At 37.3% G+C, this 27,242-nt stretch overlaps 2 protein-coding genes across 3 annotated transcripts in view; both read right to left on the bottom strand.

Annotated features, from left to right (window-relative positions):
- LOC127437035 (metal cation symporter ZIP14-like) overlaps window positions 1–3,224 on the bottom strand; it is a 40,248-nt gene extending 37,024 nt beyond the window's left edge. The window contains exon 1 of one of the 2 annotated variants that reach the window (XM_051691667.1): window positions 3,062–3,224. The gene's annotated coding sequence lies outside the window, so the exon portion shown is untranslated. The remainder of the gene's footprint in view (window positions 1–3,061) is intronic. The other variant, XM_051691678.1, reaches the window with a different exon arrangement.
- Window positions 3,225–8,865: 5,641 nt separating this feature from the next.
- Window positions 8,866–27,242, bottom strand: part of piwil2 (piwi-like RNA-mediated gene silencing 2) — a 59,942-nt gene continuing 41,565 nt past the window's right edge. The window contains exons 15-22 of the mRNA XM_051691661.1: window positions 25,564–25,752; window positions 23,834–23,935; window positions 22,789–22,905; window positions 18,617–18,705; window positions 16,612–16,717; window positions 9,419–9,672; window positions 9,138–9,245; window positions 8,866–9,022 (exon numbers count right to left, since the gene is read on the bottom strand). Coding sequence (XP_051547621.1) covers window positions 8,866–9,022; window positions 9,138–9,245; window positions 9,419–9,672; window positions 16,612–16,717; window positions 18,617–18,705; window positions 22,789–22,905; window positions 23,834–23,935; window positions 25,564–25,752 — 1,122 coding nt within the window. The remainder of the gene's footprint in view (window positions 9,023–9,137; window positions 9,246–9,418; window positions 9,673–16,611; window positions 16,718–18,616; window positions 18,706–22,788; window positions 22,906–23,833; window positions 23,936–25,563; window positions 25,753–27,242) is intronic.

The following is a 27,242-nucleotide window of genomic DNA, read 5'->3' as shown; positions in this document are numbered from 1 at the left end:
ACATTCCATGACATAATAATGATTAAAGTGAGTACATTTAACAAACATTTTAGTAAATACAGTTACTTTTACTTAGAAATATGATATACCTGCTACTTAAACTTAGTCAAATTTTAATTAACATATTATTGGAATGTCACGTTTTGAAATTTCCTTACAAACACATTTAATCAGGCCTACCACATTACAGCCTCCCACAGGAATCTTAATGCATGCTATGCAGTCTATGAGACAACATCATCTTGCAATACTGATGACAAACAAGAAATATAGCTGCACACACAGACCTCAACACTTGGTGCACAAAAAATGATGACGGTGACAATCAACAGAAAATTCTCTTGATCATGAACGGGTCATTTTGAGTAGAAAATGAACTTTAGACAGCACAAAACAAGAAGTTACCAAAACAGTGTACATCAAATTGCAAACAGTGAAACCATGCAAGCTCATAAATTATTCAAGCCCATTGCATGCTGGGAACACCAACTTTGAAAAGTTAAGTCAAATTTGCTTATTTACCAGTGAAATATACTCAAATTAGCAAAATAAAATATGACTAGGTTTTTTACTTTATGATTGATACATGATGACACATTGTAAAGTTAATCATTAATAACATTTACTTGTAAGCAAGGGCATTCATTTTTACATGTTTGAATGAAGAATGTACTTTTTTTCCCAAAGTTCACACTTTAACTTATTCAATGTAGAAAGTACTTAATCTTTTCTGCTATATTCACTCTCTCAAAATCTTTTTTGCAGTATGTTTCCAACACAAAAACCATGTTGAGAAACAATAAAATACCTTTACTGTTACCTGTTGCAGGCTACCTCAAATACACAGACCTTTTGTCCAAATCAGCTGGCTTGACTGCCACATACAGTCCCCAGGACTCTTCAAATGCCCCCTGGCTCTTTGATCAAAACCTCTTTATACAGGAGACAATGAAGGGTTAACAGCGCCACTGTAATTAAATCATCAGATCCGTCATTAAAGACAAATACGTAATGGCAGAGAACACTTCCCTTCAGTTTTTGGGGGCATCTTCAGATATTATTACCTCCAAGGGACAGAGCATCAATAACCAGCATCAATTAAGCCCTTGCCTAACCACTAAGCTGGAAAAAATGTTAACAAGCAGTTTTGGTGCTTTCCACAATATGTCAAACATGACCAAACCACAAGGAATTTGTCAGGATTTAAGATGTATGTCAGAGCAGTAATCAGGACTGGTAAGATATGCCATCAGTTGATTATCTTTGTTTTGTCTATATCAGAGAACAGGCCTGCCACTATTTAAATGAATAGTTCACTCAAAAATTGCCATTCTCTCATCATTTACTCACCCTCATGCCATCCCAGATGTGACTGACTTTCTTTCTTCTGCAGAGCAAATGGAAATATTTTAAAGGAATATCTCAGCTCCGTAGGTCCATTCAGCGCAACTTATTGGTGGCCAGAACTTTGAAGCTCCAAAAAGCACATTAAGAAATAGAAGTAATCCATACAACTCCAGTGGTTTAATCCATGTCTTCAGACGCAAAATGATAGGTGTGGGTGAGAAACTGATAAATATTTAGCCTAAGTCCTTTTTAACTATAAATCTCCCCTTTCATTTCAACATTCTTCTTCCTTTGTTTTTTGGCAATTTGCATTATTCATGCATATGGATTTAACCACTGGAGTCATATGGAATACTTTTATGCTGCTTTAATGTGCCTTTTGGAGCTTCAAAGACATGGCCACCATTTACTTGCATTGTATGGACCTACAGAGCCAAGATATTCTTCTAAAAATCTTCATTTGTGTTCTGAAGAAGAAAGAAAGCCATACACATATGGGATGGCATGAGGTTGAGTTAATGATGAGAGAATTTAAATTTTTGGATGAACTATTCATTTAATGTTACAGATGTACACATTTTCTTGTATATTTTAAAGAAAACAGAAGTCAGTAGTAATTGAAACTTCATTATTATTATTATTATTGTTGTTGTTGTTGTTGTTGTCCCACAACTGTTGACCGCTGAATTTCCAGGACTTGTCCAGTCATTCATAATTAAGGCACAGGGATTTTTAAAATGTATTTTAAGGATTATTATAAAGACCAATTTCTTAGCATAACTACAAAAAGTATATATCTATATATATTTATCCTAGACATTTCATGACTTTATAGAATTATATTAATTTCCATGCCTTTTCCAGACTTAAAAAGTACAATTATAAAATGCATGTATATCTGCTTTTTTCATGGCCAGGAACCCTGGGAACACTGCATTACTTTTATTATTATTATTATTAATATTATTTATTAATACTTCATAATAGATAACATTAACATTCATCTCTTAACATTTAACAGATCATTTAAGTACATCTCCATTATCCTTTTATACTTTGGATGTGTCAAGCTTTAAATCTTAAACAATTCGTAAAACAGCCAAAGAACATATTCCATACCTATACAACATGCCAAAAAGACAAAAATAAAAACTGAACAGACCAGTTTCTCTCTGAACTGCCTGCACGGCCTCTACGTGGCCACTTTCTCAAAACTATCACATCAGACCCAACTTTACAACAAACATGATTCACAAATGTAAGACAATAAATAGAAAAGATCGCAAATATACAGGACGACTGTCTGTTCTTAAATTAGGCTATATAAATATATAATACACATAATAATCCAAGCACAGGCATTAGGCAAGTGGTAAACATTCTCATAGATTAGCGGTTTGGCAATTATCTGTAATGTACGACCTGAAGATAAGAGTTATATGTAAACAGTACTGATGCTGCGTGAAATGATAAACATCACATAACCTCTGCTAACAAAAGGCCATCAACAATCTGTTTAGTTACAGAATTACAGCACTATCACATCCACTAACACCCATAATCACGCCACTAATTTGTTGCCTAAAACACGGATTTATCTCCCACAGAGCTGATGCGACTGAGTTAATTACAGTAAAAGCCATTGACGTGGTTAATGGTTAGCTAGCTAGCCAGATAAATTCAAAGAAATGCAACAAAAGGCAATCCAGCTTACCGAATTTGAGATTTCTTGATCTGTGGACACGTCACTGGCCCGTTAACTGGTCGTCCTGAATGAACGGAGGGACATGGGGTAACCCGTTTAAAAACCCGAAGCCGGAGTCCTTTTTTTTTTTTTTTTTTCTTTCAGTCTTTACCCATACACAAGATAGCAGCGTGGAACTGACACAGTGCGGGGGTAGATGACATCATTAGAAAGCGCCGCCCCGCGAATTTATGAATTCTACTTAATATACAGGAGCCAAGCCTTCACCGTTGGAAGACAAAAACGCAACATAAGAGTTGCTTTATTAATATTCATTAGACCAGCGTTTCCCATTGGATGTGTACGGAGCAACGGTTGAATACATTGTGTTAATATTTATGAGTGGGAAGTCCGATTTACTTTAGTGAATCAGTTCGTTTTGACAGTTCGTTTCATTAAACCGGTTCGGAAAGCGAGTCACAACCGAGGCATAACAGTGTACTGAGGATTCCCCACGCGCATTTTACGTTAAAAAATTTTTTTTTGTTGTAAAATTGCTTTTTGTTATCACAGTTTTTCACTATTAGACTATATAAGTTGCGTTAACTGTCTGTTTTGTTCCTGCCTTATTGATAACAACATTGTTAAGAACATCAACAGTGTTAACTTGCCAAACATAAATAATAATGTAATTTTTTTATAACATTTATTATTCCCATTTTGTTAGCGACATCGTTCCGATTTTACAGTTTTACTCATAAACACAGTCATCCCTTACAGCTGGGTTACCTACCAAAGCTTTGCGAATCTGCTTGATCGAGTCATAAAAAGGAATCGGTTCAAAAGAACAATTCGTTTGCGAGTCAGACATCGCTAACATCGTGCTAAGAGTGGTACACTTCACACGTGTCGTCCATAAAGAAGTCAAGAGAGTTTAAGTTATGATTTCATACTCGTATCGATGTTGTACGTGATAGGTGCAACGCTCCTATTTAGATTTAGTTGATTTAATCAATTATTGCACAGATGTTTCCGATCCCTTTGGAGTGGCCTCCACAAGCACGTGTGAGGACGATGCAAGCTTTGTTCAGGACTCTTCTAAATGTTTTGTTTTCCCAGCATTACAACGAGTTATCTATCAAACTCCGTTCCTGAGATGAGTTCCGCTGGAGTTTAAAACGTGAAAATTATTCTTTAAAGTGCATGGAAAAATTTAGGCTTACGTGATCCACCAGGTGTTTTCTTTTAGCCGCATTTTATGACGTTTGATGTCGTGCACATGCATCTATTTCGCCTCATAAATGTAGAATAGGCCATAAATGAGTATTTATTTTAAACAACCTTTATTAGATGAGAATGTCAGTGATAGGTCCATGTTTATATATGTATATATATATATATATATATATATATATATATATATTTAAAAATGTTTATTTTTAAAATAGATATTTTGAAATGAAAATACTGTACCACACATTTAAAGCAGATGCAGATACCTGGATATTTTACATTTGCCAAATGTATAACGTGCTCTACTTTTTAAATATAGCAACGATTTTTAACATTTCTTTTTTTATTACTTGATCAGTCTTCCGAGAGTTAAGACATTTTTACACAAAATTGGTTCTCGGGCAGCTAAATTGATAAAAGCGGCATAAAAGTACAGCTCCTATCTTCTTAAATGGGGAAAGACAGAAATATTTGTCTGAAAACAGTTGGTCAAGATTACGATAAATGAGCATATTTCAAATCAGCAGTTAAATCTGACAACAATGGTATCATGAATTGTGCTTCTTAAAGGAAGTGTTTACACTTAATTGAAAATTCTCATCATTTACTACTCTGCCTCATGCCATCCCAGATGTGTGACTTTCTTCTGCTGAACATAAATATATTTAGAATATCTCAGCTCTATGGGTCCATACAATTCAAGTAAATGGTGGTTAATAAAAGTAATCCATACGACTCCAGTGGTTAAATCCATGTTTTCAGAATCAATATGATAGGTATGGGTGAGATCAAAATTCAAGTAATTTGTACTATAAATCCACACTTTCACATTCTAATTGTTATTCTTTTGTTTTAAGCTATTCCAATTCTCCGTGCATACCGCCACCAACTGGGCAGGGAGGAGAATTTATAGGAAAAAAGTACTCAAATATTGATCTGTTTTTCAGCAACACCTACAGCTTCTGATGACATAAATTCAACTATGGATTACTTTTATTCTGCCTTTTTGTCCTTTAAGAAGCTTCAAAGTTTTAGTCACCATTCACTTGCATTGTATGGACCAACAGAGCTGAGGTATTCTTCTAAAATTCTTAATTTGTGTTCAGCAGAAGAAATAAAGTTGTACACATCTGTGATGGCATGAGGGTGAGAAAATAAGAGGATTTTTTGGGGGGGATGAACTATCCCTTTAAGCCCAAAGCATGCTCGAGTTCACTGACAGTCAATGCCTGTATCTAAAAGGTGAATGGCTCTTTTACCTGTAAGGCAGGACTTCCACCATATTGTGCATTCCAATTTCTCCCATTAATTTTAATACAAGTGCTCTGTCTTGAGCTGAAAAGTCTTTGTCCATACAGCTTCTCCAAACTTTACTTTAGTGGCCTTGTTCAGATGATGTGAAGATCGCCTCAGCTAGGTAAATACACTTACTGAGCACATTCCTTTGACATTCTGGTCCATGTTGACATGCTTGATTCACGCAATTTCTGCAGACTGGTCAGCTGCACATTCATGCTGCGAATCTCTCATTTTGGCACATCTCTAAGGTGTTCTATTGGATTTGGATCCGGTGACTGGGAAGGCCAGTGTAGATCAGTGAACTTATTGTCATGTTCATGAAAACAGTTTTGCTTTGTGACATGGTGCACTATCATGCTGTTAGTAGCCATTAGAAGATGGGTAAACTGTGGCCATGAAAGGATGCAGATGGTCAGCAACAATACTCAAATAGGCTGTGGCATTCAAGCAATGATTGATTGGTATTAACAGGCCCAAAGTGTGCCAAGAAAGCATTCCCCACACCATTACACCACCGCCACCATCCTGGACTGTTGACACAAATCAGGTTGGGTCTATGGATTTATGATGTTGGCACCAAATCTAACCCTACCATCAGTGTGCCTCAGCAGAAATTGAGATTCATCAGACAAGGCTACGTTTCTCCAGTCTGTGCCCACTGCAGCCTCAGCTTTCTGTTTGTTGGCTGACAGAAGTGGAACCCGATGTGGTCTAATGCTATTGTAGCCCATCCTCCTCAAGGTTCGACATGCTGTGCATTCTGAGATGCTATTTGGCTCACTACAATTGTACAGAGCGGTCATCTGAGTTACCGTAGCCTTTCTGTCAGCTCGAACCAGTCTGGTCATTCTTTGTTGACCTCTCTCATCAACAAGGTGTTTCAGTCAGCAGAACTGCCACTCACTGGATGTTTTGGGCACCATTCCCTTTACATTCCAGAGACTGTTGTGTGTGAAAGTCCCAGGAGATCAGCAGTTACAGAAATACTCGAACCAGCCCATCTGGCACCAACCATCATGCCATGGTCGAAATCACTGAGATCAATTTTTTTCCCCATTCTGATGGTTGATGTGAACATTAGCTGAAGCTGCTGACCCATATCTGCATGATTTCATGCACTGCAGCCACACAGTTGGCTGATTAGATAATTGCATGAATAAGTAGGTGTTCCTAATAAAGTGCTCAGTGAGTGTAGAAGGCTTTCAGCCATACTGAAGGATCCTGGGTGCTTCATTTGGATTACATGTGACCTCTGACACATTTCAACACCTGATGGGCATCATTCTACAATCACACTGAAACTGCAAACATACTTGACATTGGAAGCTGTGTGGAACAAATGCTTAGCAGAAGATTATGGAAATGGCTTGTAGGGCTCGATTACCAATAAACCCTGTTGAGTACACCCATGGGAGGCCATAGCTAGTAAACTGGCAGTCATGGAGCTTCACGGACAGACCTTCAATGGATAACCAAGGACAGACTGCTGGGGGACATACACTTTTCTAACGTTCTTGGACTTTTGCTTTATTGTTCAATTATGAAGGACAGTTAGTTAGAATGTCGACAGTCTCTCTTAAATATACATCTCCAGGCCTGCAGCATAGATCCAGCAAAATTCTATTTGGAACGACCTTAAGCAAGTATGGCTATCACGATTGTTCCAAGTGCCCTCCGAAGACATCAATTTGCCGTTTGGTACGCAGGATCAGTGTCCATGAAAATACTGACATCTAGTGGGAACAAATGGGTGTTTCTTCAACTAATGGGCATTTTCGTGTCTAAGGGTTTGAGTTTTAAGGCGTACAGATGAACTTTTTAATTTTGTTATACACTAAAAAAATAATAAATAAGATTTCTATTTCACAAATGTCCATAAAATTTGAGTAATCATCAACAAAATTCAAAAACCCTAAGAGATTTTACATTTCATTTTAGTTAGATTACACAATTCAGTTTAATATGAGTTTATGAAAATGGAATGCGTAAATCTTAAAAAAATAGGCTTAATTTTTGAGTGCATGTAGGACTTATTGAAACTGAATTGAAAACTTTTACTAGGCCTTCACAAAATACAAAATATTACACGTTTAATATTGCGATAATCTAAACAGTCAAATAAACAATTTTATTGTGAGGATTATTTCTATAAATGTTTAAAAAATTGCTACTGTCCCACAGTTGTGGCATCATTTCAACTGCATTATTTTTTTTTTAGCATACAACTAAGTTAGCGTACTTGTTTACCGAAGTCAACCAAAGTGTCAGTGAAGAACATGTTTGAGATGAAAATGAGTCAAGTGATGTTTAAAAAAAAAAAAAAAAAAAGTACATTTTTTTTATTGGGTGTCATTTAAAATCAAGCAGCGATTTTGCCGAACTATGCGGAAATTTTGAAATTATGTATTTAGGATGCATAAATGTTCACTATGAAATTAACCTTAGAGAGACGAGTTACATGTTAAAAATGTTATTTCCATCACAGAATTTTTAAAACGATACAGAATGTGGTGGAAATGACAGTGGTGTGAACAGAACTTAAAACTTTACAAAAAGACGAATCTCCTGTGGCGCATGCACATACATTGTTGCACATTGTTAGCAGAAAAATGTACAAAATTAGTGAGTGTTTCTAGAAGTCCACAGTGAAAAAAGGGCTCAACGTTAAAGAAACACCCAAATATATTCCTGAAATTATTAGAAGTGCCTGGTTTTCCAAGTAGATTGATTTCCTTTGCAATTTCGTTATTTCTGTAAATGTGCCACCTTCGCCAGTTTGGCTCATTGTCAACTGTAGTATTATCTGCTGCATTAGTCTTCCACCAGTTCTTTATTCTTTGCCTCATAAAATGTTCAAATGGAGTTACAGAAGTTTTCAGGTGTTTTTGTGTTTAGAAAATGTTTTGTACTTGCTGGCCAAGTCCATTCTCAACCATATAACAAAGCATTCATCTATTTTGGGACCTCAATACTGGCCTAAGAATTTGTACCAAAGAAAAAATTCATGGGGTGATATCAAATGAATCACCTCTAAATGTACTCTACTGGCTCGGTCACGCTACACACCTGAGCATTATTTCATGTTTAAATAGTTAATTCAATGACGAGACAGACACGGGGGGAAAATGTAAGCATGGTTTGCACTTTAAGTAACACCACAAAAAATAACAAAGTTATCACAAGACATGGAAAATGCAAAGAACTTTCATGAACAATTTTGACTTAAGAACAGCAATAAAACAAGAACAAAAGGCAAAGATTAAGACCATCCCTGTGTGGTCTGGTGAAGACACTGGTCTCATTCACAGAAAAAAAAGTTTCTCAGACAGCTGAATTGCAGGCTCTGAATGCAGGTACTGGCCAGAAAGGAAGGCCAGTTTGTGGGCGTATTTGCACGGTGCAGGAACACGTATTGTTCCGGGCCAGTTCCAGTAAAGGTGGCACATCTTGAAGGTCAACCTGCGAAAAGCAAAATTGTTATGGTATGTTATTGTACAGTTATTTTATTTATTTTTTTACAAAAAAGCAATACCAAGCTCTAAACAGTGTCAATTAAACTGAACTGTATTTATACCTCTGTAAGTGGTCAGGGGTGAGGTTTGCCGTGTTGTAAACTGCAATGTAATGAGTGGGCAGGCCACATCCCTGTCGAATCGAATGAGCCATTAGGTAGAAATCCACCCTGCAGAGAAGAAAACATGTAATGTTTTATTTTCTTCAGGTAATCCACCTGACTACAATTCCAGTTCTGCAATGCTTTGCACATCTAGTTAAGCATTTAGGACACTGCTGTATCCGTTTGTATGACTTCAGGGTCTGCTATTGGTGTGCAAGCTATAGCACTTGTAAACCAACCAGTCTCTGTTTGTGACTGTGTGGTCCAGTACGGTTCCTGGCGAGGGTGTGCCGAAGTGGTCCGCTCCACAGGAGTACAGGGTGGTGCCGATTCTTTTCTGCACCACGATGAAAGCCAGCTTCGGTTCGTAGTTGGGGATGGTCTCAAAGCATTTCAGAACCTGAGGGATCTCATAAAGCTCCACAGTCTTCAGCTGTCCATCTGACACACCATCACGATAGATGACGATCTTCTCTGGGAAGGTGTGATTCACCTGTTCGTAAAAACAAGGGGCATGGTTAAAGGGAAAATATGCTTTCTCAAAATATTTAGGAGGCATATGGGAGCTGTAGTGCTCCCACGGGGATGTACGTTCGGGTCTGGCCTGCAACATGTCCCAATCCCCACTCAGTGTGTCTCTAAAAGCTGAAATAAATAATTCTCTCTACTATTATTCAGACATTTCACATTCTTAAAATTTGTTACAATATGTGGAATATTCATGAAAGTATGTCATATTTAGTACGTAAATACTTGCTTGTTTATGTAGTGAATGTTGATGTTAACAAATGTCATGTCTCTTGAACCATTTTCAAGATATAAAAGTTGTGATTAAACATCGCCCTATTCTGAGCGGGAAACGGGAGTCTTCACAGACAAAGGCTCATAAATCACCAATCAGAAGGAGAGACAGAAATTACCATGTGCCTCCGAAAAGGCACTTCTGACTGGCTCAGGACACCTTTGGGGTGTGGCCATACTCAACGCCAAAACTCTCGTACTAAGGATGAACGCCCCTTCTCTTTTTCAGCTCTCTTGCTTCTTCCACTTCCTTATTCCCCTGCGCTCTTGCCCTCGTGGCTTGCAGCCTCCGTGCAACGTAGAAGTCCAGGAAGGCTCGGAGTAAAGCCGATTCTCTGCATTACAACACACCCATGTGATGGTCCTCCCTACGGAAGGCCTCGGTAAAGCCCTTATCATCCATCGACGCAACAGATAACAACTATACACGATCTTAACAGATATCCAAAACATTGACGGAACCACCCAAATTTTCTACAAAGAGCCAAAGAACCAAGCAACTCAAGGAAATGCAATGACATGCAAGTACTTCTCCAGACTTTGCTGAAAGTGCTGGTGTCTAATATAATTTGGGTTACCCCATTGCAAATTGAGTTAAACTGAATTAAGTATTAATGGTTCTCAAGGCATTGTCTACAGACTCCATAAAGTTCCTTTTCTCTGTATAGATAATTTCCATCCAAGTCACTCTTTCACTTTACTTCCCAACCTGTTTCATGTTTGTATGTGTTAGATTAATTTTTATGTTTAGAATAGCAATAAAGTCTTGTTTGTATTCAAAGATAATTTGACTGTGGTATACTTTGATAAATAATCTCGTCACTTTATTTTTTCAAAGATCCGGCCCTGAGGCTATACCAAAAATGTGTGATATTATTTTCAATAAGCCATGAGAATAATATTACTCCAATATGTGAATTAATCATAATTCCCTTATTAAAGCTAATTCCTTACAATAGAAATTGTGAGCAGATACAACAAGACGTTGTCTTGCGATTTTAATGGTGGAGAATTTTATTTGGACAAATACTCTAATTATTTGTCATTTATCTTTCTTATAACGGTTGTCAAATGTGGCTAATTCCATTATAAATAGACAAACGGACAGTTTAATGTAATTCCTAACACATACTATTTCCCTACAATACCAATAAAAAAGATTTGATTCATAGTGTGGAACTTTTTAAGTTTAAAAGCTGAAAATACACCGGGGACTCTTATTTTGAAATGTTAGCACTTCACTGCATCCAGATGCTCACTCAAACAGATAGGAGAAATAAAATGTGCACTCCTACAATAATATATAACGTATTACAATATAAACAATTAAAAGTAAACATTGTCATATTTCATCAACATTACATCATCATCAAGTGATCACTTGTCATACATTTCTGATATGGTTTAATGATTGCGAACTGCTCTGCAACAGCTGGAAACACTCACAAGCAACCGCATGCGTGGAGAAAATACAGTCCCATGTTTTCATTCTGAAAGACGCAGCACATGCATTTATTTAATTAAATCATATTCTTTTGAAGTTTGATAATGACATTAGGTCATATTACAATTCCCATCTTTCCACCCCCAAATTTAAGACCTCTTTAAATGATAAATAAGACTTCTGTTGTATCATTTAAGATATTTAAGACTTTTTATGACCTTAAATATTGGAAAACTGAATTTAAGTCATTAAGACATTTAAGGATCCGCACGAGCCCTGCAATGGCTGTTTTGGATAAACTGATGGTTCATCTGATTATAAATTTTTTTGAGCAAATATATAAATATCGAGCTATACATAGAATATTGTCAATAGGCTGAAACAGGGGTGGGGAATATGACCAAAATCTTATATCACGATATGAATCAATTTACATCATGATAACGATATACACGATCTACCACAACATTAAAACCACCTGCCTAATATTGTGTAGGTCCCCCTCGTGCCGCCAAAACAGCACCTGAGATGCTATTCTTCTCACCACAATTGTACAGAGCAGTTATCGGAGTTAAGGTAGATCTTGTCAGTTCGAACTAAACTGGCCATTCTCTGTTGACCTCAACATGGTGTTTCCATCTGCAGAACTGCCCCTCACTGGATTTTTTTGGCACCATTCTGAGTAAACTGTAGAGACTGTTGTGTGTGAAAATCCCAGGAGATCAGCAGATACAGAAATACTGTATCTGGCACCAACAATCATCCATGCAATTATCTAATCAGCCAATCATGTGGCAGCAGTGCAGTACATAAAATCACGCAGATACAGGTCAGGAGCTTCAGTTAATATTCACATCAACCATCAGTTATTTGGACTGTGGAATAATTGTTGATGCCAGATGGGCTGGTTTGAGTATTTCTGTAACTGCTGATCTCCTGGGATTTTCACAAACAATAGTCTCTAGAATTTACTCCGAATGGTGCCAAAAACAAAAATCATCCAATGAGCAGCAGTTCTGTGGATGGAAATGCTTTGTTGATGAGTTCAACAGAGAAAGGCCAGACTGGTTCGCACTGACAAAGTCTATGGTAACTCCGATAACCTCTCTGTACAATTGTGGTGAGCAGAATATCATCTCAGAATGCTATTCTGAGATACGGGTTGGCGCTGTTTTGGGGGCAAGAGGGGGACCTGCACAATATTAGGCAGGCGATTTTAATGTTGTGGCTGATTGGTGTTTATCACGATATAGCTAATTATGTCAGCAGACGCTCACGGCAAACTCCTACGAAAATATAAATGAACAAGTATAAACTGTGATAGTGAACACAAATCACTCTTGGTTCATCCACATTCTTGGTTCATCCACACAGTGTTAATGACACACAGTGACACAGAGGAGGAGACACACGCTTACTCTTTCTGTGGTTTTATTTCATGACAAATAAGGATTAGTGGGTTTAATCAGAGCATTAAAATAACGTGAAAAAATTAGGACAGAAATGTTTTACTATTGCATAATATAATAAAATATTACATAAATGTAACAAAATATATATACAAATTATATTTTAATTTTCATAAAAATATATATTATATAAAATGAGTTAAAAAAAAACAACAGTGTAAATGTAAAATTTACCAAAACTAAAGTTGGCCAAAAAAAGAGACATATTTAAGTATTTAGAAATATTTTGATATTTAACACATTTTTCATGTCATTCTTAATTTTTTAAAGCCTTAAAAGTAAATCATATATGCCTATTTTATTATTTGATTTATACATTTAAAGTAAAATGGCTTCTTAAGATGTGTGAAGCACACACGCAGGAAAAAAGCACACCTTAAAAAACATGACAATTTATATGACAATTAACCGTGAAAGTCCTAAGAGACAATGAATCATCATAGCCCTAAAATAGACAATTAATCGTCACAATCGCAATTATTTGTTTGACAATTAATCGTCAGTCAAATAATCATGACAGCCTTATATACATATAAGAAAAACCACTTCATTTGGCTCTAAATTATTTAAGTTATCACTGTAGATAATATTTAAATATCTGAAAGCAAACATGTCCGATTTGTTTCCTAATATCTAACATCAATTGAACAGAATTTTATTAAGGGTGATGTGTAGTTTAAAAAACTTCCTCCATTCCTCCGACAGAATGTGTACCAAATGTGACATGAATAGAATGAAGTGCACATTTCTTGTCAAGCTGTAGCGATTTTGTTACCGCGATACAGACAATAATCCAAAATGTATACCGGTTGCCACATTTCTACCAGTTTATTATGTATACTGGTATATCAACCACCCCTAAGATGAAAAATATCGATCAGGAATGGGCACGAGTACTCGAGTACTCAGACATGACAGCAGCGATGATCGATAAACAAACAGAAAACAATGATCGATAATAATCATGTCTCTTCAAACGTTTGCCAAAGAAGTTATATTATCTTGCAATGTGGGAACTTTGACTCATTAATGGATATTATTTAATAAAAGTGAATATTTCGCTTGTGTGTATGTGTGTATATATATATATATATACACACACACATATATACACACACACACACGCACACAGTGCATTCATAAAGTATTCAGACCCCTTAATTGTTTTCACATTTTGTTATGTTGCAGCCTTATGCTAAAATGCTTTAAAAAACAATCACAAAAAATTAAAGCATTTTAGCATAAGGCTGCAACATAAAATGTGAAAAAAATGAAGGGTTCTGAATACATTATGAATGCACTGTGTGTGTGTGTATATATATATATATATATATATATATATATATATATATATATATATATATATAGCCACGAGGGCGCAGAGAATTGTCTGCTTGCATGTGAAGGAGTGACTGAGACATGTAAACAACCAATCACAGTTTTTGTTGTTACGTGCCATCATGTTTCTACAATAATAGACTGGTGTGCAACACGTCTGCATATCAGAGCCACGATGCGTTAAAGTGCTCGCCTGTTTCCTTCATCTCTCACCTAAACAGTTCCCTATAACTCTAAACTGTCTAGTCTAAAGATAAAAAGACAAATATCAACAAAACTTCAATCACATATGCAGATTTCATTTAAACAGATGTAATTCACGAACCAGCGTTTTCTTCCCGTCCAGCGTTCATCTAATATCTTCCTCTGAAGCGCGTATTCCATCAGCCAGAATCAAAAATGTTCCTCTAATAATTCACATATCATGGTGGTCAGTCCGTGATAATCCAAGCAGGCAATCCACGGCGTTTAAACTCTCAGTAGATTGCTGCTGCTCTCACACAAGCGCATAAGTGCAATTTCAAAGTAAAAGCACTTCACTTGTACTATGAGCAATGCCATATTCACTGTGTACTATATGTACAATTGGTTTGATTGGGTCTTTTATGAGAAAATGTGAATGGTTTACAAGTTTATATACTTTTTATATAAGTTTATAAATATAACTTATTAATATAAGTTTTGTGTGAAATGAGTAAATATAGGGTCATTAGCAATCGCATTTACTAAAAAAATACTGAATCAAACCAATTGAACATACAGTGCATAGTGAATACGACATTTATTACAGCACACGTGATGCACTTTTACCTTAGGCTGCATCCGAAAACGTAGGCAGCTGACTTGCTACCTAATCACTTAATGGTTTAACTAACAGCTGTTTTGAATGAATGAAACTCTTATGGAAACTGGTCTCCGAACAGTTTGAAAGCACCTTATTTTCATCTTGCCGCTGTGTACAGCCTCCAGAGGCAGCATTTTACAGTTTTCGGATGCAGCCTTGAAGTTGCACTCACGTGCTCGTGCAGATCCAGCACAAGCAGCAGCAACTTCCTGACATTTTAAATGGCCTGGATCGCCTGTTTGGATTGTCACAGGTCAGACCATCATGATTTGTGAATGAAAGTAACTTCCTGAAGTTTTGATTCTGGCTGATAGAATACGCGCTTCAGAGGAAGATATTAGATGTGGACTCGATGGGAAGAAAACACTGGATTTCCATGAGGTTCGGGAATTACATAAACGAGATATATGCAGATATATGCAGGCAGTATATAATAAAAGTTTTATTGATATATGCATTTTTATCATTAGGCAAGACAGTTAAAAGTTACAGGGAACTGTTAAGGTGAGAGAGGGAGAATGAAACAGGTAAGCACTTTAACATTATGAGCTCAAACGCGTCTGCCGTGGCTCTGATATGCGGACCGTTTAAATGACACTGTGTTGCACACCGGTCTATTATTGTAGTAACACGATGGCACGTAACAACAAAACGAACCGTGACTGGTCGTTTACATGTCTCAGTCACTTCACATGCAAGCAGGTGATTTTCGGCACCCTTAAGAAACAAATCGTCCAAAAAGTCGCTGATCCTCTCTCTTTCATGAATTTAATGAGTAAATGGAGTGTATTCATTCAGTGGGTCAAACCTATGATATGCTCCTTCACAGCCCACACTCCAATGCTATTGGCTCCTGCTTTAGTCAGTCTTTACAGGTGGGAAAAGCCACCAAAACGGTCTCGCGCTTCAAACAAGTGCAGCATTGCGGCTGCTTAAAACACTAACATTCTGATTGCAAAGTCACAGATTTTTAGTGGGGCTGAAGCGCTCCTAAAAGGGGTCTAGTAACGCCAATGTTCAAAGGTCTGATCACCATCCACTTGCATTTTAAGGACCTACTGAGTTAAGATATTTTTCCTCAAATGTGCTCTGCACTTGCTGAAGAAAGTCAATAATACACACCTAGGATGGCATGAGGGAGAGCAAATGAGAGAATTGTAATTTTTGGGTGAACCTTAAACACAGCGTATTAAAAACGCGATGGTTATGCAACCGCGGTTTGCAAATACATGGTTCAAACAGCTGTGAAGAAAACAGTCGTGCATGCTTATTACGGTACCCTGAAGGAAGAGCAGAGGGAATCGAGGAATAAATTACTGGGATTATGGTATTATGTCATCATGGCAACAAATTTGTAAAATTGGATGTCATTTTACACAGAAAACATTTGCAAGTAAATTTAGCACACTACAATTATGTTAACATGCATTTTGTCTTGTGACTATACTTCTGAAAGTCACTCATTGAGTGCTGTAAAACCCATCTTTTAAATGGTTAATATTGCCATGTATACAAGTGCAAGAATACCCTTTTTACCTCATAGTATTTCTGCAGAGCGGCAAGCAGACACACTCTAAAGCCATTGATGATTTCCTCATGAGGCATTTGGAAAGTCACTCTGGAGTACCATTTGGTCAGCATGCTGCACCAGGATGAAAAAATACAGGGTCATAATATTCACAAACACTGTAAAAGAACAAAACAAAACCTATAACTGTAAAATTACTAGGACTGGGTTGACAGATTGCCAGATCTGATTCCGATTCACAAGTTCTCGATTCGTTTGCGATTCGATTCATATGAGTATATTTCTGTTACAATGTCCATTTTGCTCATATCTGAAGGAAATTCTATCTCAGCTAATGCTCTTAATTATGAATGGACCTTCTAACCTTCTAGGTAACCCTTCTAGGTATCATTCGGAAATATTAATTTTACAAATTATATTTTTTCATTCGTTTTTCATCATATTGGTCACATTTTAGCTTTTGAAATTTTTTTCAAATTCAGCAATGTTGCATATATACATTTTTGTTACATGTTTATGGTTTACTTGCATAATTTTTCTTAGCTAAAAGTATTTACATTGGTATGTAAAACACTTTCTTAATCTGTACTGTCTCTTTAAGACTACCGGCACCAACCTGTGAGCGCACATAATGAGACATGCATGGCTTCTTTAGCGCATTCATGTGTGATTAGAATTGTTTCTTTCTTTTTTTTTTTTTTTATTCAACAACTGTCTGTAAAGAACAAAGGTTTTTAAAAGAGACAATATTCAATGAGAAATGGATCTCGTCTTAGGACACACAGAACAAGTCAAACCGAACTTACTCTCAACACACAGTGAATGTGAATGATTATCTGTGCTAATAACTTCTTCGCAACAACAATACTTAAACAATGGTGAGTGAAATCTGAACATTTACAAGCCAGTGGCTAATAACAGATTTTTTTAGTCAAATAGCATGAAATTTGGTCAAATTATTACGAGTGATTTACTTGCATTACAGAGGGATGCCACAGAGTAAAAGATCGATCTTGGGATTTAAAAATAGATATTAAGAGCGTTCAAATCATAAAGCGTCTGAAAATCAATATTTTTACCCAGTCCTAAAAAATACTGGATTCACATCTGTGGTGTTCCGAAATGGTGTTTTTTTTTCTTTTTGTTTTTTGGGCAAGAGATCTAAGATCAAAGCTCTTACCGGGCAGGTTAAACAACAGCTTCATTAAAGGAACTATTCCTTTAAGGATTTTGTTGTTGCCTTTTTATTTATTTGGCATTTACTGATTTTTTTGGTGCAAGCTGCTTAAAGCTACATGAAACTTGAGGTGGACCCACATAAACAAAAAAATAACTTAAAGGAATATTCTGGGTTCAATACAAGTTTCAAGACAGCATTTGTGGCATACAGTTGATGTCCTGCATTTTCTTTAAAAAAAGTAAAAAAAGAGGTTACAGTGAGGTACTTACAATGGAAGTGAATGTGGCCAATTTCTGGAGGGTTTAAAAAGGTAGAAATTTGAAGCTTATAATTTTAATAAAAAAAAGTATGTACATTAATTCTTCTGTTAAAACTCATATTATTCGAGTTGTAATATTTGTTTAAATCATACTTTTTATAGTCGTTTATGGTTTGTTGACATTACATAGTCATGGCAACAAAGTTGTAAATTTGGTTTCACTTTACACAGAAATGGTTAGTAAGTGATTTCATTACACTAAATCATGTTAACTTGCATATTGTTCATGTCTTGTGGCTATACTTTTGAAAAAGTATTTTAATGTTCAAAAATTGGCCCCCATTCACTTCCATTTTAAGTGCTTCACTGTCACCCAGATTTTTGCTTTTTTTAAAGAAAAGGGGGATGAGTCAAAATTAATTGTTGTGGTAATCAATATGCTACAAAAGTTGTTGATTAAGCTTCACTTGTATTGAACCCAGAATATTCCTTTAATAAAATGGCAGTTCCACATAATAAAACACATATTACAGAAGTTGAAATGAGCACTACATTTTAGGTGGTATTAAGTTACCTGTTGAGACTTGCCACGAAGCCCATGACCGATCTGCTTTTTTTGCATATGTCATGGTGAACATCCACTCCGATCACCATCAGGTATTTCTGTTAAAATGCATAAAATGATTAATGATTATTAATCCCCGTAAAGCTGTGATTTACTTAAATAAATACATAGTCTGTATGTGCCGCACACTTCAAAGTGCTATGCTCTGTCATCTCGCACACACAAAAGTGTGCATGATGATTATGATGAGGTGTTTCAATTTCAATTCAATTTGAAGCAAACATCACTTTCAGATTATATATTTATTTAATAAAATCACAGAATTTTGCATTTTAATTAACACACTGGGACATACTGCAATTTTAATTTGATTAATTGTGCATTTAATCATTCAATTTTGTCCAAATATATAATATTCCATTATATTCTGCATTTTTTTTACCAGATTCCATCCAAGTTTTCTGCATACTAAATGTGGTAACTGTGGTATAAGCAGACTCTGATTGTTGAATTATTACAAATTAATTCACATCCCCAGGTATGAAGGCCGAATCACCACGCTACCAACTCGTGTGAATTCCTTGTCAAAAAAATCCATGGTCTGTCCATCATCGTTGTGTAAAATATTTAATTTAAAGAACCCATATTATGCTAACTTACAGGTTTATGATTTTATTTTGGGGGTCTACTAGAATAGGTTTACATGCTTTAATGTTCAAAAAATACATAATTTTTCTCATACTGTACATTTCTGCTAAACCTATTTTTCTCAAACGCTCTGATTTAGGTCCTGTCTCTTTAAAGCCCCCCTTTCCGAAAAGCCCGGTCTGCTCTGATTGGTCAGCTGGCCTAGTCTGTTGTCACTGGTCAACCGCGACGAGCGTGTGTCTGAAATGTAATGCCCGAGGCTTCGTGAGCAGCTCTGTAAACACTATTGTAACTATGGTAACAGTGGTGTCGATTTTTGCCATACCAGTCTGAGTCCAATAATGAAAGTTTGGAAGAACAAGTTGATCGACCAAACCACCTTCGCAAGCACGACTTGTGCAGGATGTTTCACAGTGGTAAGTTTTAATTTTGTAGCTTTCTTACAAGTACACTGTTGATTACAGTGAACCTGACAAAGCTTCAAGTAAAAGACACATTTGTGCATTTGCTGGAATGGGTGTAACCAAACTTTTTTCGCCCGAGATATGAACGGAGAACAGAGGCTTACTCCTGGTTGGACATTACCGGGTTTATTAGAGAGTCAGTGAACAAGTTAGCCGAGCTAGTTAGACTACTGATAGCAGCCGTAATATTACAGCTTGTAATTATATAATTACATAAGACTCTTGAGATTGACCATTTTGTTACACAGTTTTAGGTAAAAGCCAGCCCACAGCTGATTAGTAAACCCTTACCAAAACAATAACATTAAATAGCAAGTTAGCCGAGCACTACCGTGGATTGCAGACGTAAAATGACCGTTTGTAAAAATGAATCCATCTCCACACTTGATCACTATTCATGATAGTAAGAACGACAAACAATCTGCATAAATCTACACAATTGTAGGTAAAAATGGGCCCACAGCTGATTAGCAAAACTATTTCAACACAATAACATTAGTTAGCAGGTTAGCAGAGGCCTACAGCTGTGCACTGGGTGTACACCATAGCTACAACACAAAACTCTGCATTTGAACTCTCAGTAGCAGATAAATCCACAAATAATCAAGCATACTTACAGGTTGTGATCCCCAACAAAGTGGGAACTGCATCATCTTTCAGGAGTAACCTTCTTGAAAATCCAGCATTGGTTGTGGTTGTACTGCTAAATAATAAAAATAAATTGTAACCACTGATTCTTCAATTCATCTGCCTTTGGAAGTCCAAACAAAGAGGTTTTGCTTTCGCAGTGAAGAAAACAGCGTCTTCTCGACATGACGACAACACTAACCCAACTCATCCTGGCCTCAGCTATAACTACATTTGTTTGAGGGCAGGCCAAAGTAGCCCTTAGGTGGGCATTATGCAAATATGTTACATAGTGACGTAGATACTTTACAGAAGAAATGGCTGGACTACAAACAGCCCGTTTCTTGTAGTTCTAGCACAAACAGCTATATTACACACTAAAGGAAAGGTAAAATCCCAAAAAGCATAATAGGCCCTCTTTAAATGTTTTTGTGGTTTACACAACAACAATGTTGGAATGAAAATGTTTTTATTTTTGTACTATATCAATACTTCATCGGAGCAAAGCAGAGATGACAGCAGTTGAGTATAGAATGTATGTGACAGGGATTCGTTCATGAAAGTTAACCGCTGCTATTGTTTCACAATGCGCAGGCACCGGCAGTGACAAAACACTTTGAATTTGTGTATTTGACTCTTATTCCGAGTCCCAATCGTTACCATTTTTTTGTACATATAACCTTGATAGCAACACAGTTAAACAGTTTTGTTATACTAAAATATTTTCCAGGACAAATTATTATTTTCCAGGACATTTAGGTATTTTTCTAATTTTCCATGACTGGGTTTTCCAGGATGCGTGGGAACCCTGAGTTAGTTGTCCATTATACTTTGCTTTTCAGTTTGCACATTTCTGTTTACTTATTGTAAATGAGGAGTTTGTTGGGGTAGAGATTCAAATTAAACCAAATTAACAAATAATTAATGGCTAATTCAAGCTAGCAGCCTCCAGTGCTCAAATTGCATTTGCATTTATTTATTTATTTTTTTTTATTTTATTTTATTTTTTTTTTTTAACAGTACACACCTTGTCCTACCCAGACGTGACGCGATAAGATTCCAGCGACAAGCAATCTGTCTGTCCACACCAGACGCGACATTGCAATATTCATAAACTAAATTGAGGATAATTGACAATAAAATTTAGAAAACAGAGCAATCACAGATGGAACCAGTGAATTTATTGAACGCAACTCATTTTCTCACATTTCTACGGCAAGCCGTGAGGGGATAAATACAAAATCACACACATACACAGGGAAAGTTACTTTATGAATAGCATCCTTATTCAGTCTGTTATGATTGTTTATGTCCACATGGTACTCCTGTTGTTATTTCACCAAGCTCCACTTGACAGGGAAGCGGAGAGAAAGTAAAAATGAGGCGGTATGTCTCACCTCTGCTATTCTGAAACTGTGTGTGTGTGTGTGTCTGTGACAGAGCTCGGACTGAAGAGAACGAGACCTCAAGCACATTTGGTAGGTGTGTGACACCCATGGCCAAAATCAAGTTGTTCTGAACCAGTTAGTGAGATGGCGGCTTTAATATACTGTAACATTTTTAATTTTAGACCGATTTGTTGACTGCGCTGTCTGAAGCAACGTCGCAGAAATAGAAACCACTCCAAAAATATACAGCCCTGTCGCTCGTTGTGTGTTGTGGCTGGTTAGGACAAAATCTCTTATTAACATGGAAAAGATACCTTTTATCGCGTGTCACAGCATTGCGTCTGGTTAGGACACGGTGACATAATACACATCATGCATGTGTATTTTGTCTTCTTATTTAACATTTATTATTTGACATTTTATCTTTTCCAAGATTATCATAAGAGTTTTAATCCTTCCACAAGTTTGAAAAACAAGTTATTTACAAAAAACAGAATTTTGACATTTCAATGTTTCTTTTCCTAGTGTCATGGTTGGAGTAAAACGCTGATCTATTATACGTTTAATACTCATTGTTCTTGCCTGTGCACTATATATGTGGGGGAACAGAGCTTTATAGTCCAGAAGAAAGATGTAAACCCATGTGGCAGGAATAAAGGTCAAAACAGAATTTGAATGCTCTATGCAAGAGCATCATTGAATGAAAAATAAACAATGGGAAAACAGAAATAAGTTACTTAGTTAATAAAGATTTCCAAGCTGTTTGACTTTTTCAATTTTATTTTCCCATTTAATTAAATGTGTCATTCACACTTACCCAGGACCATACACGTATGTGAAGAGTGCTTATTTGTTAGATGAAAAATAATACAATTTAAAAGCAAAGTGGCCTACACACTATCATACTTCACGTTCTCATTTTGGACTGGCCGTTTTTAAGGTTCACTCCAAATACTCCACAGTTACTTTAAAATGTGTATTTATCAAGAGTGGTGTACAGTACATTAACTCCACGGATGCCCCTGAGCACAAGACCTGATTGTCACCCACTTACCAGAGGAACACTAACAGTCCAAAGCTCTCCTCCCAGTTTGCAGTTGATCTGTAGAAGGATCTTTTGAGCGATGCTGCGGAGTTTCTGGGGCTGGGAGATGGTGCGCAAGTTTATGGCCTAGAAAATGAAAAAGTTCAGACGTGACATGAAAAAAAAACATTTTGGACATTACAAAACCCCTTCTGAAACAACTTTTCTGCTGGGCAGGGAAAAAATATTAAGCAATAATCATAGCCTAACATGATTCAAAACCCCAACCAAATCCTGATGGATGCAGACCTAGTCTGGTCATACTTTCAGGCCACACAAATGTGTAACATTACAGAAGTTAAAGGTAGTTTCAATCTGTCTTTAAGGTGAACCGCTCCACCCCCCCCCCCCAAAAGCTTCCAATTAGCAGTAATTTACTGTACGTTGAAGGGACAGTTCACCCCAAAATGAAAATTCTCTCATCATTTACTCACCCTAATGCCATCCCAGATATGTGACTTTCTTCTGCAGAACACAAATGAAGATTTTTTTTGAAGAATATTTCAACTCTGTAGGTTCTTATCATGCAAGTGAATGGTGACCAAAACTTTGAAGCTGTCATCAAGTCATCAAGCTTGAAATCATAATCGTGTCTACAGACTGCAATGGCAAGTTGTACAGTGAAAAGGGAGTTACATTTTGGTCTGTTCTCACCCAAAACCGATTCGCTTCAGCAGACATGGATTAAGCCACTGTCTTATTGGTTACTTTTATGCTGCCTTTGTGTGCTTTTTGGAGCTTCAAAGTTTTGTTCACCATTCACTTGCATTGTATTGACCTACATAGCTGAGATATTCTTCTAAAGATCTTCACTTGTGTTCGGGAGAAGAAAAAAGTTGTACACATCTGGGATGGCATGAGGGTAAGTGAGATAAAGCAATAGTTCACCCAAAAATGAAAATTGTTTGGTTTAACTGATCAGAAACTGAACAGGCCAGGGAACTGGTGATGCAAAAAAATTACAAACTAGATGTTTTAATGTTGCTAGTGTTTAGTGTCATTGTTTAAATGAAACCTGTGATGGTACTGGGCTCTGGATGCAGCAGAGCTTTTTGATTGCGCTGTACAGGTCATCTCTGTTTCCTGTCATAATGCACACAACCAGCTGCACACGTGGCTGAAAAACAGGACAGAGGGAAAATATCTAAGCCAACACTGCAATTTAATATTAATAAACATTTAATGGAACTTAAAACCACCAAAGAATCCTCACACAACATTTAATCAACAGTATTCAGTAGTTCCAAATGTCAATTTAATCATAAATATGAATTGACAGACTAGTTAATGTAGGAGTAATTTAACCTAAAAGGACACTGCTTACAATTTATTAGATTATGTAAAACCTATGTAGAAAAACTGCCATTGCATCCCGAATTAAAAGCTACAGTGGTGGGTGTACCATGGAACAATTATGGATTTTGATATATACCATGGTAGTCAAATCACATTTATTTGTAAAGTGCTTTCACAACAGATGTCGTTTCAAAGCAGCTGTACAAGAAATTAAGCTATAACAGAAATGAATGAATATAATGCCAATATTAGTTATTTTTGTTTAGAACTATTAGTGGTTAAAATTAGTAATCCAAGTGTTGTGGGTCAATGGTTAAACATAACGATTTTGTATTAACTATAAGTTTTAGTGTTAAAGTCCCTGATGTCATCCCGAATTAACTGAGGAAATAAACGTAGATGCATTATCCTTTGATTTTGGCCAATGAAGGCTTTCATAGTGTTGTCGTCCCGGGGCCCTGGGTAGCTCAGTATTAACGTCGACTACCACCCCTGGAGTCGCGAGTTCGAATCCAGGGTGTGCTGAGTGACTCCAGCCAGGTCTCCTAACCAACCAAATTGGCCAGGTTGCTAGGTAGGGTAGATTCACATGAGGTAACCACTTCGTGGTCACGATTAGTGGTTCTCGCTCTCAATGGGGTGCGTGGTAAATTGTGGGTGGATCGCGGAGAGTAGCATGAGCCTCCACGTGCGGAGTCTCCACAGCGTCATGCACAGCGAGCCATGTGATAAGATGCACGGATTAACAGTCTCAGAAGCAGAGGCAACTGAGACTTGTCCTCCGCCACCCGGATTGAGGTGAGTAACCGCACCACCACGAGGACCTACTAAGTAGTGGAAATTGGGCATTCCAAATTGGGAGAAAAGGGGATAAAAAAGAAAAGAAAAAAAAGTGTGTTGTCCCTCCTTTGACCAAGATGATATAGGTATCATTCAGTGAGGAGCATCGCAGTCCAGCTGGAAGCTTATGGCAGGTAATTTTTGTGAACTCCATCCTGAACCCATGCTTCAGACAGTAGCTCATAAAGATCAATTCATCCTCTGTGAAGTCTGTCTTTGTAGACTGAAGAAGTCTGGCTGGAACGGGCTGAAATTGGTCATCATCACTTAGCTACACTTATCAGTGGGAGTCGGACATCAGACAAGACCGGATATGGATCTGGCAGGCTCTGGTAACCTCAGGATATATACTAGTATTGATGGTACTGGAAGATTGCCATGTTTATATACCCTGGCATTCACATTGTACTCCAAGACACAAGATTAACATAATACCATGGTAAATGTCCAAAAAACATAGTATTACAATGGCACCATGTCCAAAAATACAAGGTAACACCCGAGTACTTTTTGTGAGTGATATCACTTAACATAAACCTCTTAAAATCTTTCATTAAAGTCTGGTATTTACAGTCTAACATATTAGCTATAAATATTTCATTTGCCCACCTCACAGGTGAGTTGAGAGTGAATGCTCTTGACAAAGGTCTCGGTTCGATCATCTCGTAGCTCCACACGTATGGGGCGCTCGATTCTGATGCCCATGGGTCCGGCCACCCTTGAAAAGGTGGTTACCAGCTCCTCGGCCTGATCAGATGCCCGCCGTGGATAGAAAACAGCCCAACAGTTCAGAGGGACCTGAGGAGAGGGATCATTGGAGCACAGACAAAAAGGGAAATTATATAAGAGCATGTAAGAGCAAAAGGCTTATCCAATTAATGGATTATATCAGTAGCTCGTTTACTTTTCCTTCACTGAAACATGGAGGTTCTGACCACGGGTGTCGCAATCGTTATAAAGCATTGTAATCCTCATTTCAGAAATGTCAATGATTGTCCTCCCATTTTTTAAATTTTTTTTGGAAAGAGATAAGTTTCAATTACATAGGATCACACTGATTGGATGAGTGATGTTCTGTGAGTGCTCTCGGATGCTTTACTTTTTGTATTACTCTGCTTGTGTTCGTGGTGTCCAAACTAAGGTGTAGTAGCACCGCAGATGTGTAAAAGAGCTAGATGAGTGACTTTGAATTTTCCTTGTGACATTAAAGACTTAAACCAGCAGGTGGTGACAAAAGACGATTTTGATGTGCCTTGACTTGCACTGAGCAGTTTCTTTGAAATCACTGGCATTGTGGGGGCCTAGGTAGCTCAGCGAGTATTGACGCTGACTACCACCCCTGGAGTTGCGAGTTCGAATCCAGGGTGTGCTGAGTGACTCCAGCCAGGTCTCCAAAGCAACCAAATTGGCCCGGTTGCTAAGGAGGGTAGTCACATGGGGTAACCTCCTCGTGGTCACGATTAGTGGTTCTCGCTCTCAATGAGGCACGTGGAGTAGCATGAGCCTCCACATGCGGAGTCTCCGGTGTCATGCACAACAAGCCACGTGATAAGATTCGCGGATTGGCAGTCTCAGAAGCAGAGGCAGCTGAGACCTGGATTGAGGTAACCGCGCCACCACGAGGACCTACTAAGTAGTGGGAACTGGGCATTCCAAATTGGAAGAGGATAAATAAATAATTAAAAAATATAATCGACATTGTCTCTCACTCCATGATCGATCAGACTACTACTACAGCTTGGAAATACAGTTAAACTAACAGCTTCATCATTTACCACAGCTGACACACAACAGACAGAGGAATCAAAAAACATACTATAGTCGCTTACCTTTTACCGGAGTTTCCGCGTTGGAGGGAGATATAAATATCTGACATGGCGGAAGACAGAACGGTTTCTTTAGTGCATGACTCTTGCACCCCGGTTGATCCGTGGAGTAAGAAAGTAGTTCCATACACAAATGTGTTTTTTTGGTGACAGTCCTTATGTTTTCCAATTTTTTTTAAATTTACTTCTATGAACTGTTGTATAAAAGCAATATTACACTCGCAATCATGCTGTATGGCCATAAATCAGCACGGCTGTGATTACCTGCGGCTGATTCACAGCCGTGCTGATGTAGGGCCATACAGCACTCTTGCTCGTGTGATTTTGTTTTAATTATACAGTATATACAAATATATTTAAGTTGAACACATTCCATATTAATAAGAAAAGTGTTTTGGGTTCGTGGGGTTTGAGTATTTTACCCAGAATTAACTTAATGAACTATGATTTCTAGATGAAAAC

Source organism: Myxocyprinus asiaticus, chromosome 4 (genome assembly GCF_019703515.2).
Source record: "Myxocyprinus asiaticus isolate MX2 ecotype Aquarium Trade chromosome 4, UBuf_Myxa_2, whole genome shotgun sequence".
Lineage (NCBI taxonomy): Eukaryota > Metazoa > Chordata > Actinopteri > Cypriniformes > Catostomidae > Myxocyprinus > Myxocyprinus asiaticus.
The sequence above is the reverse complement of the archived record's forward strand: the minus strand, read 5'-3'. Positions and strand labels throughout refer to the sequence as shown.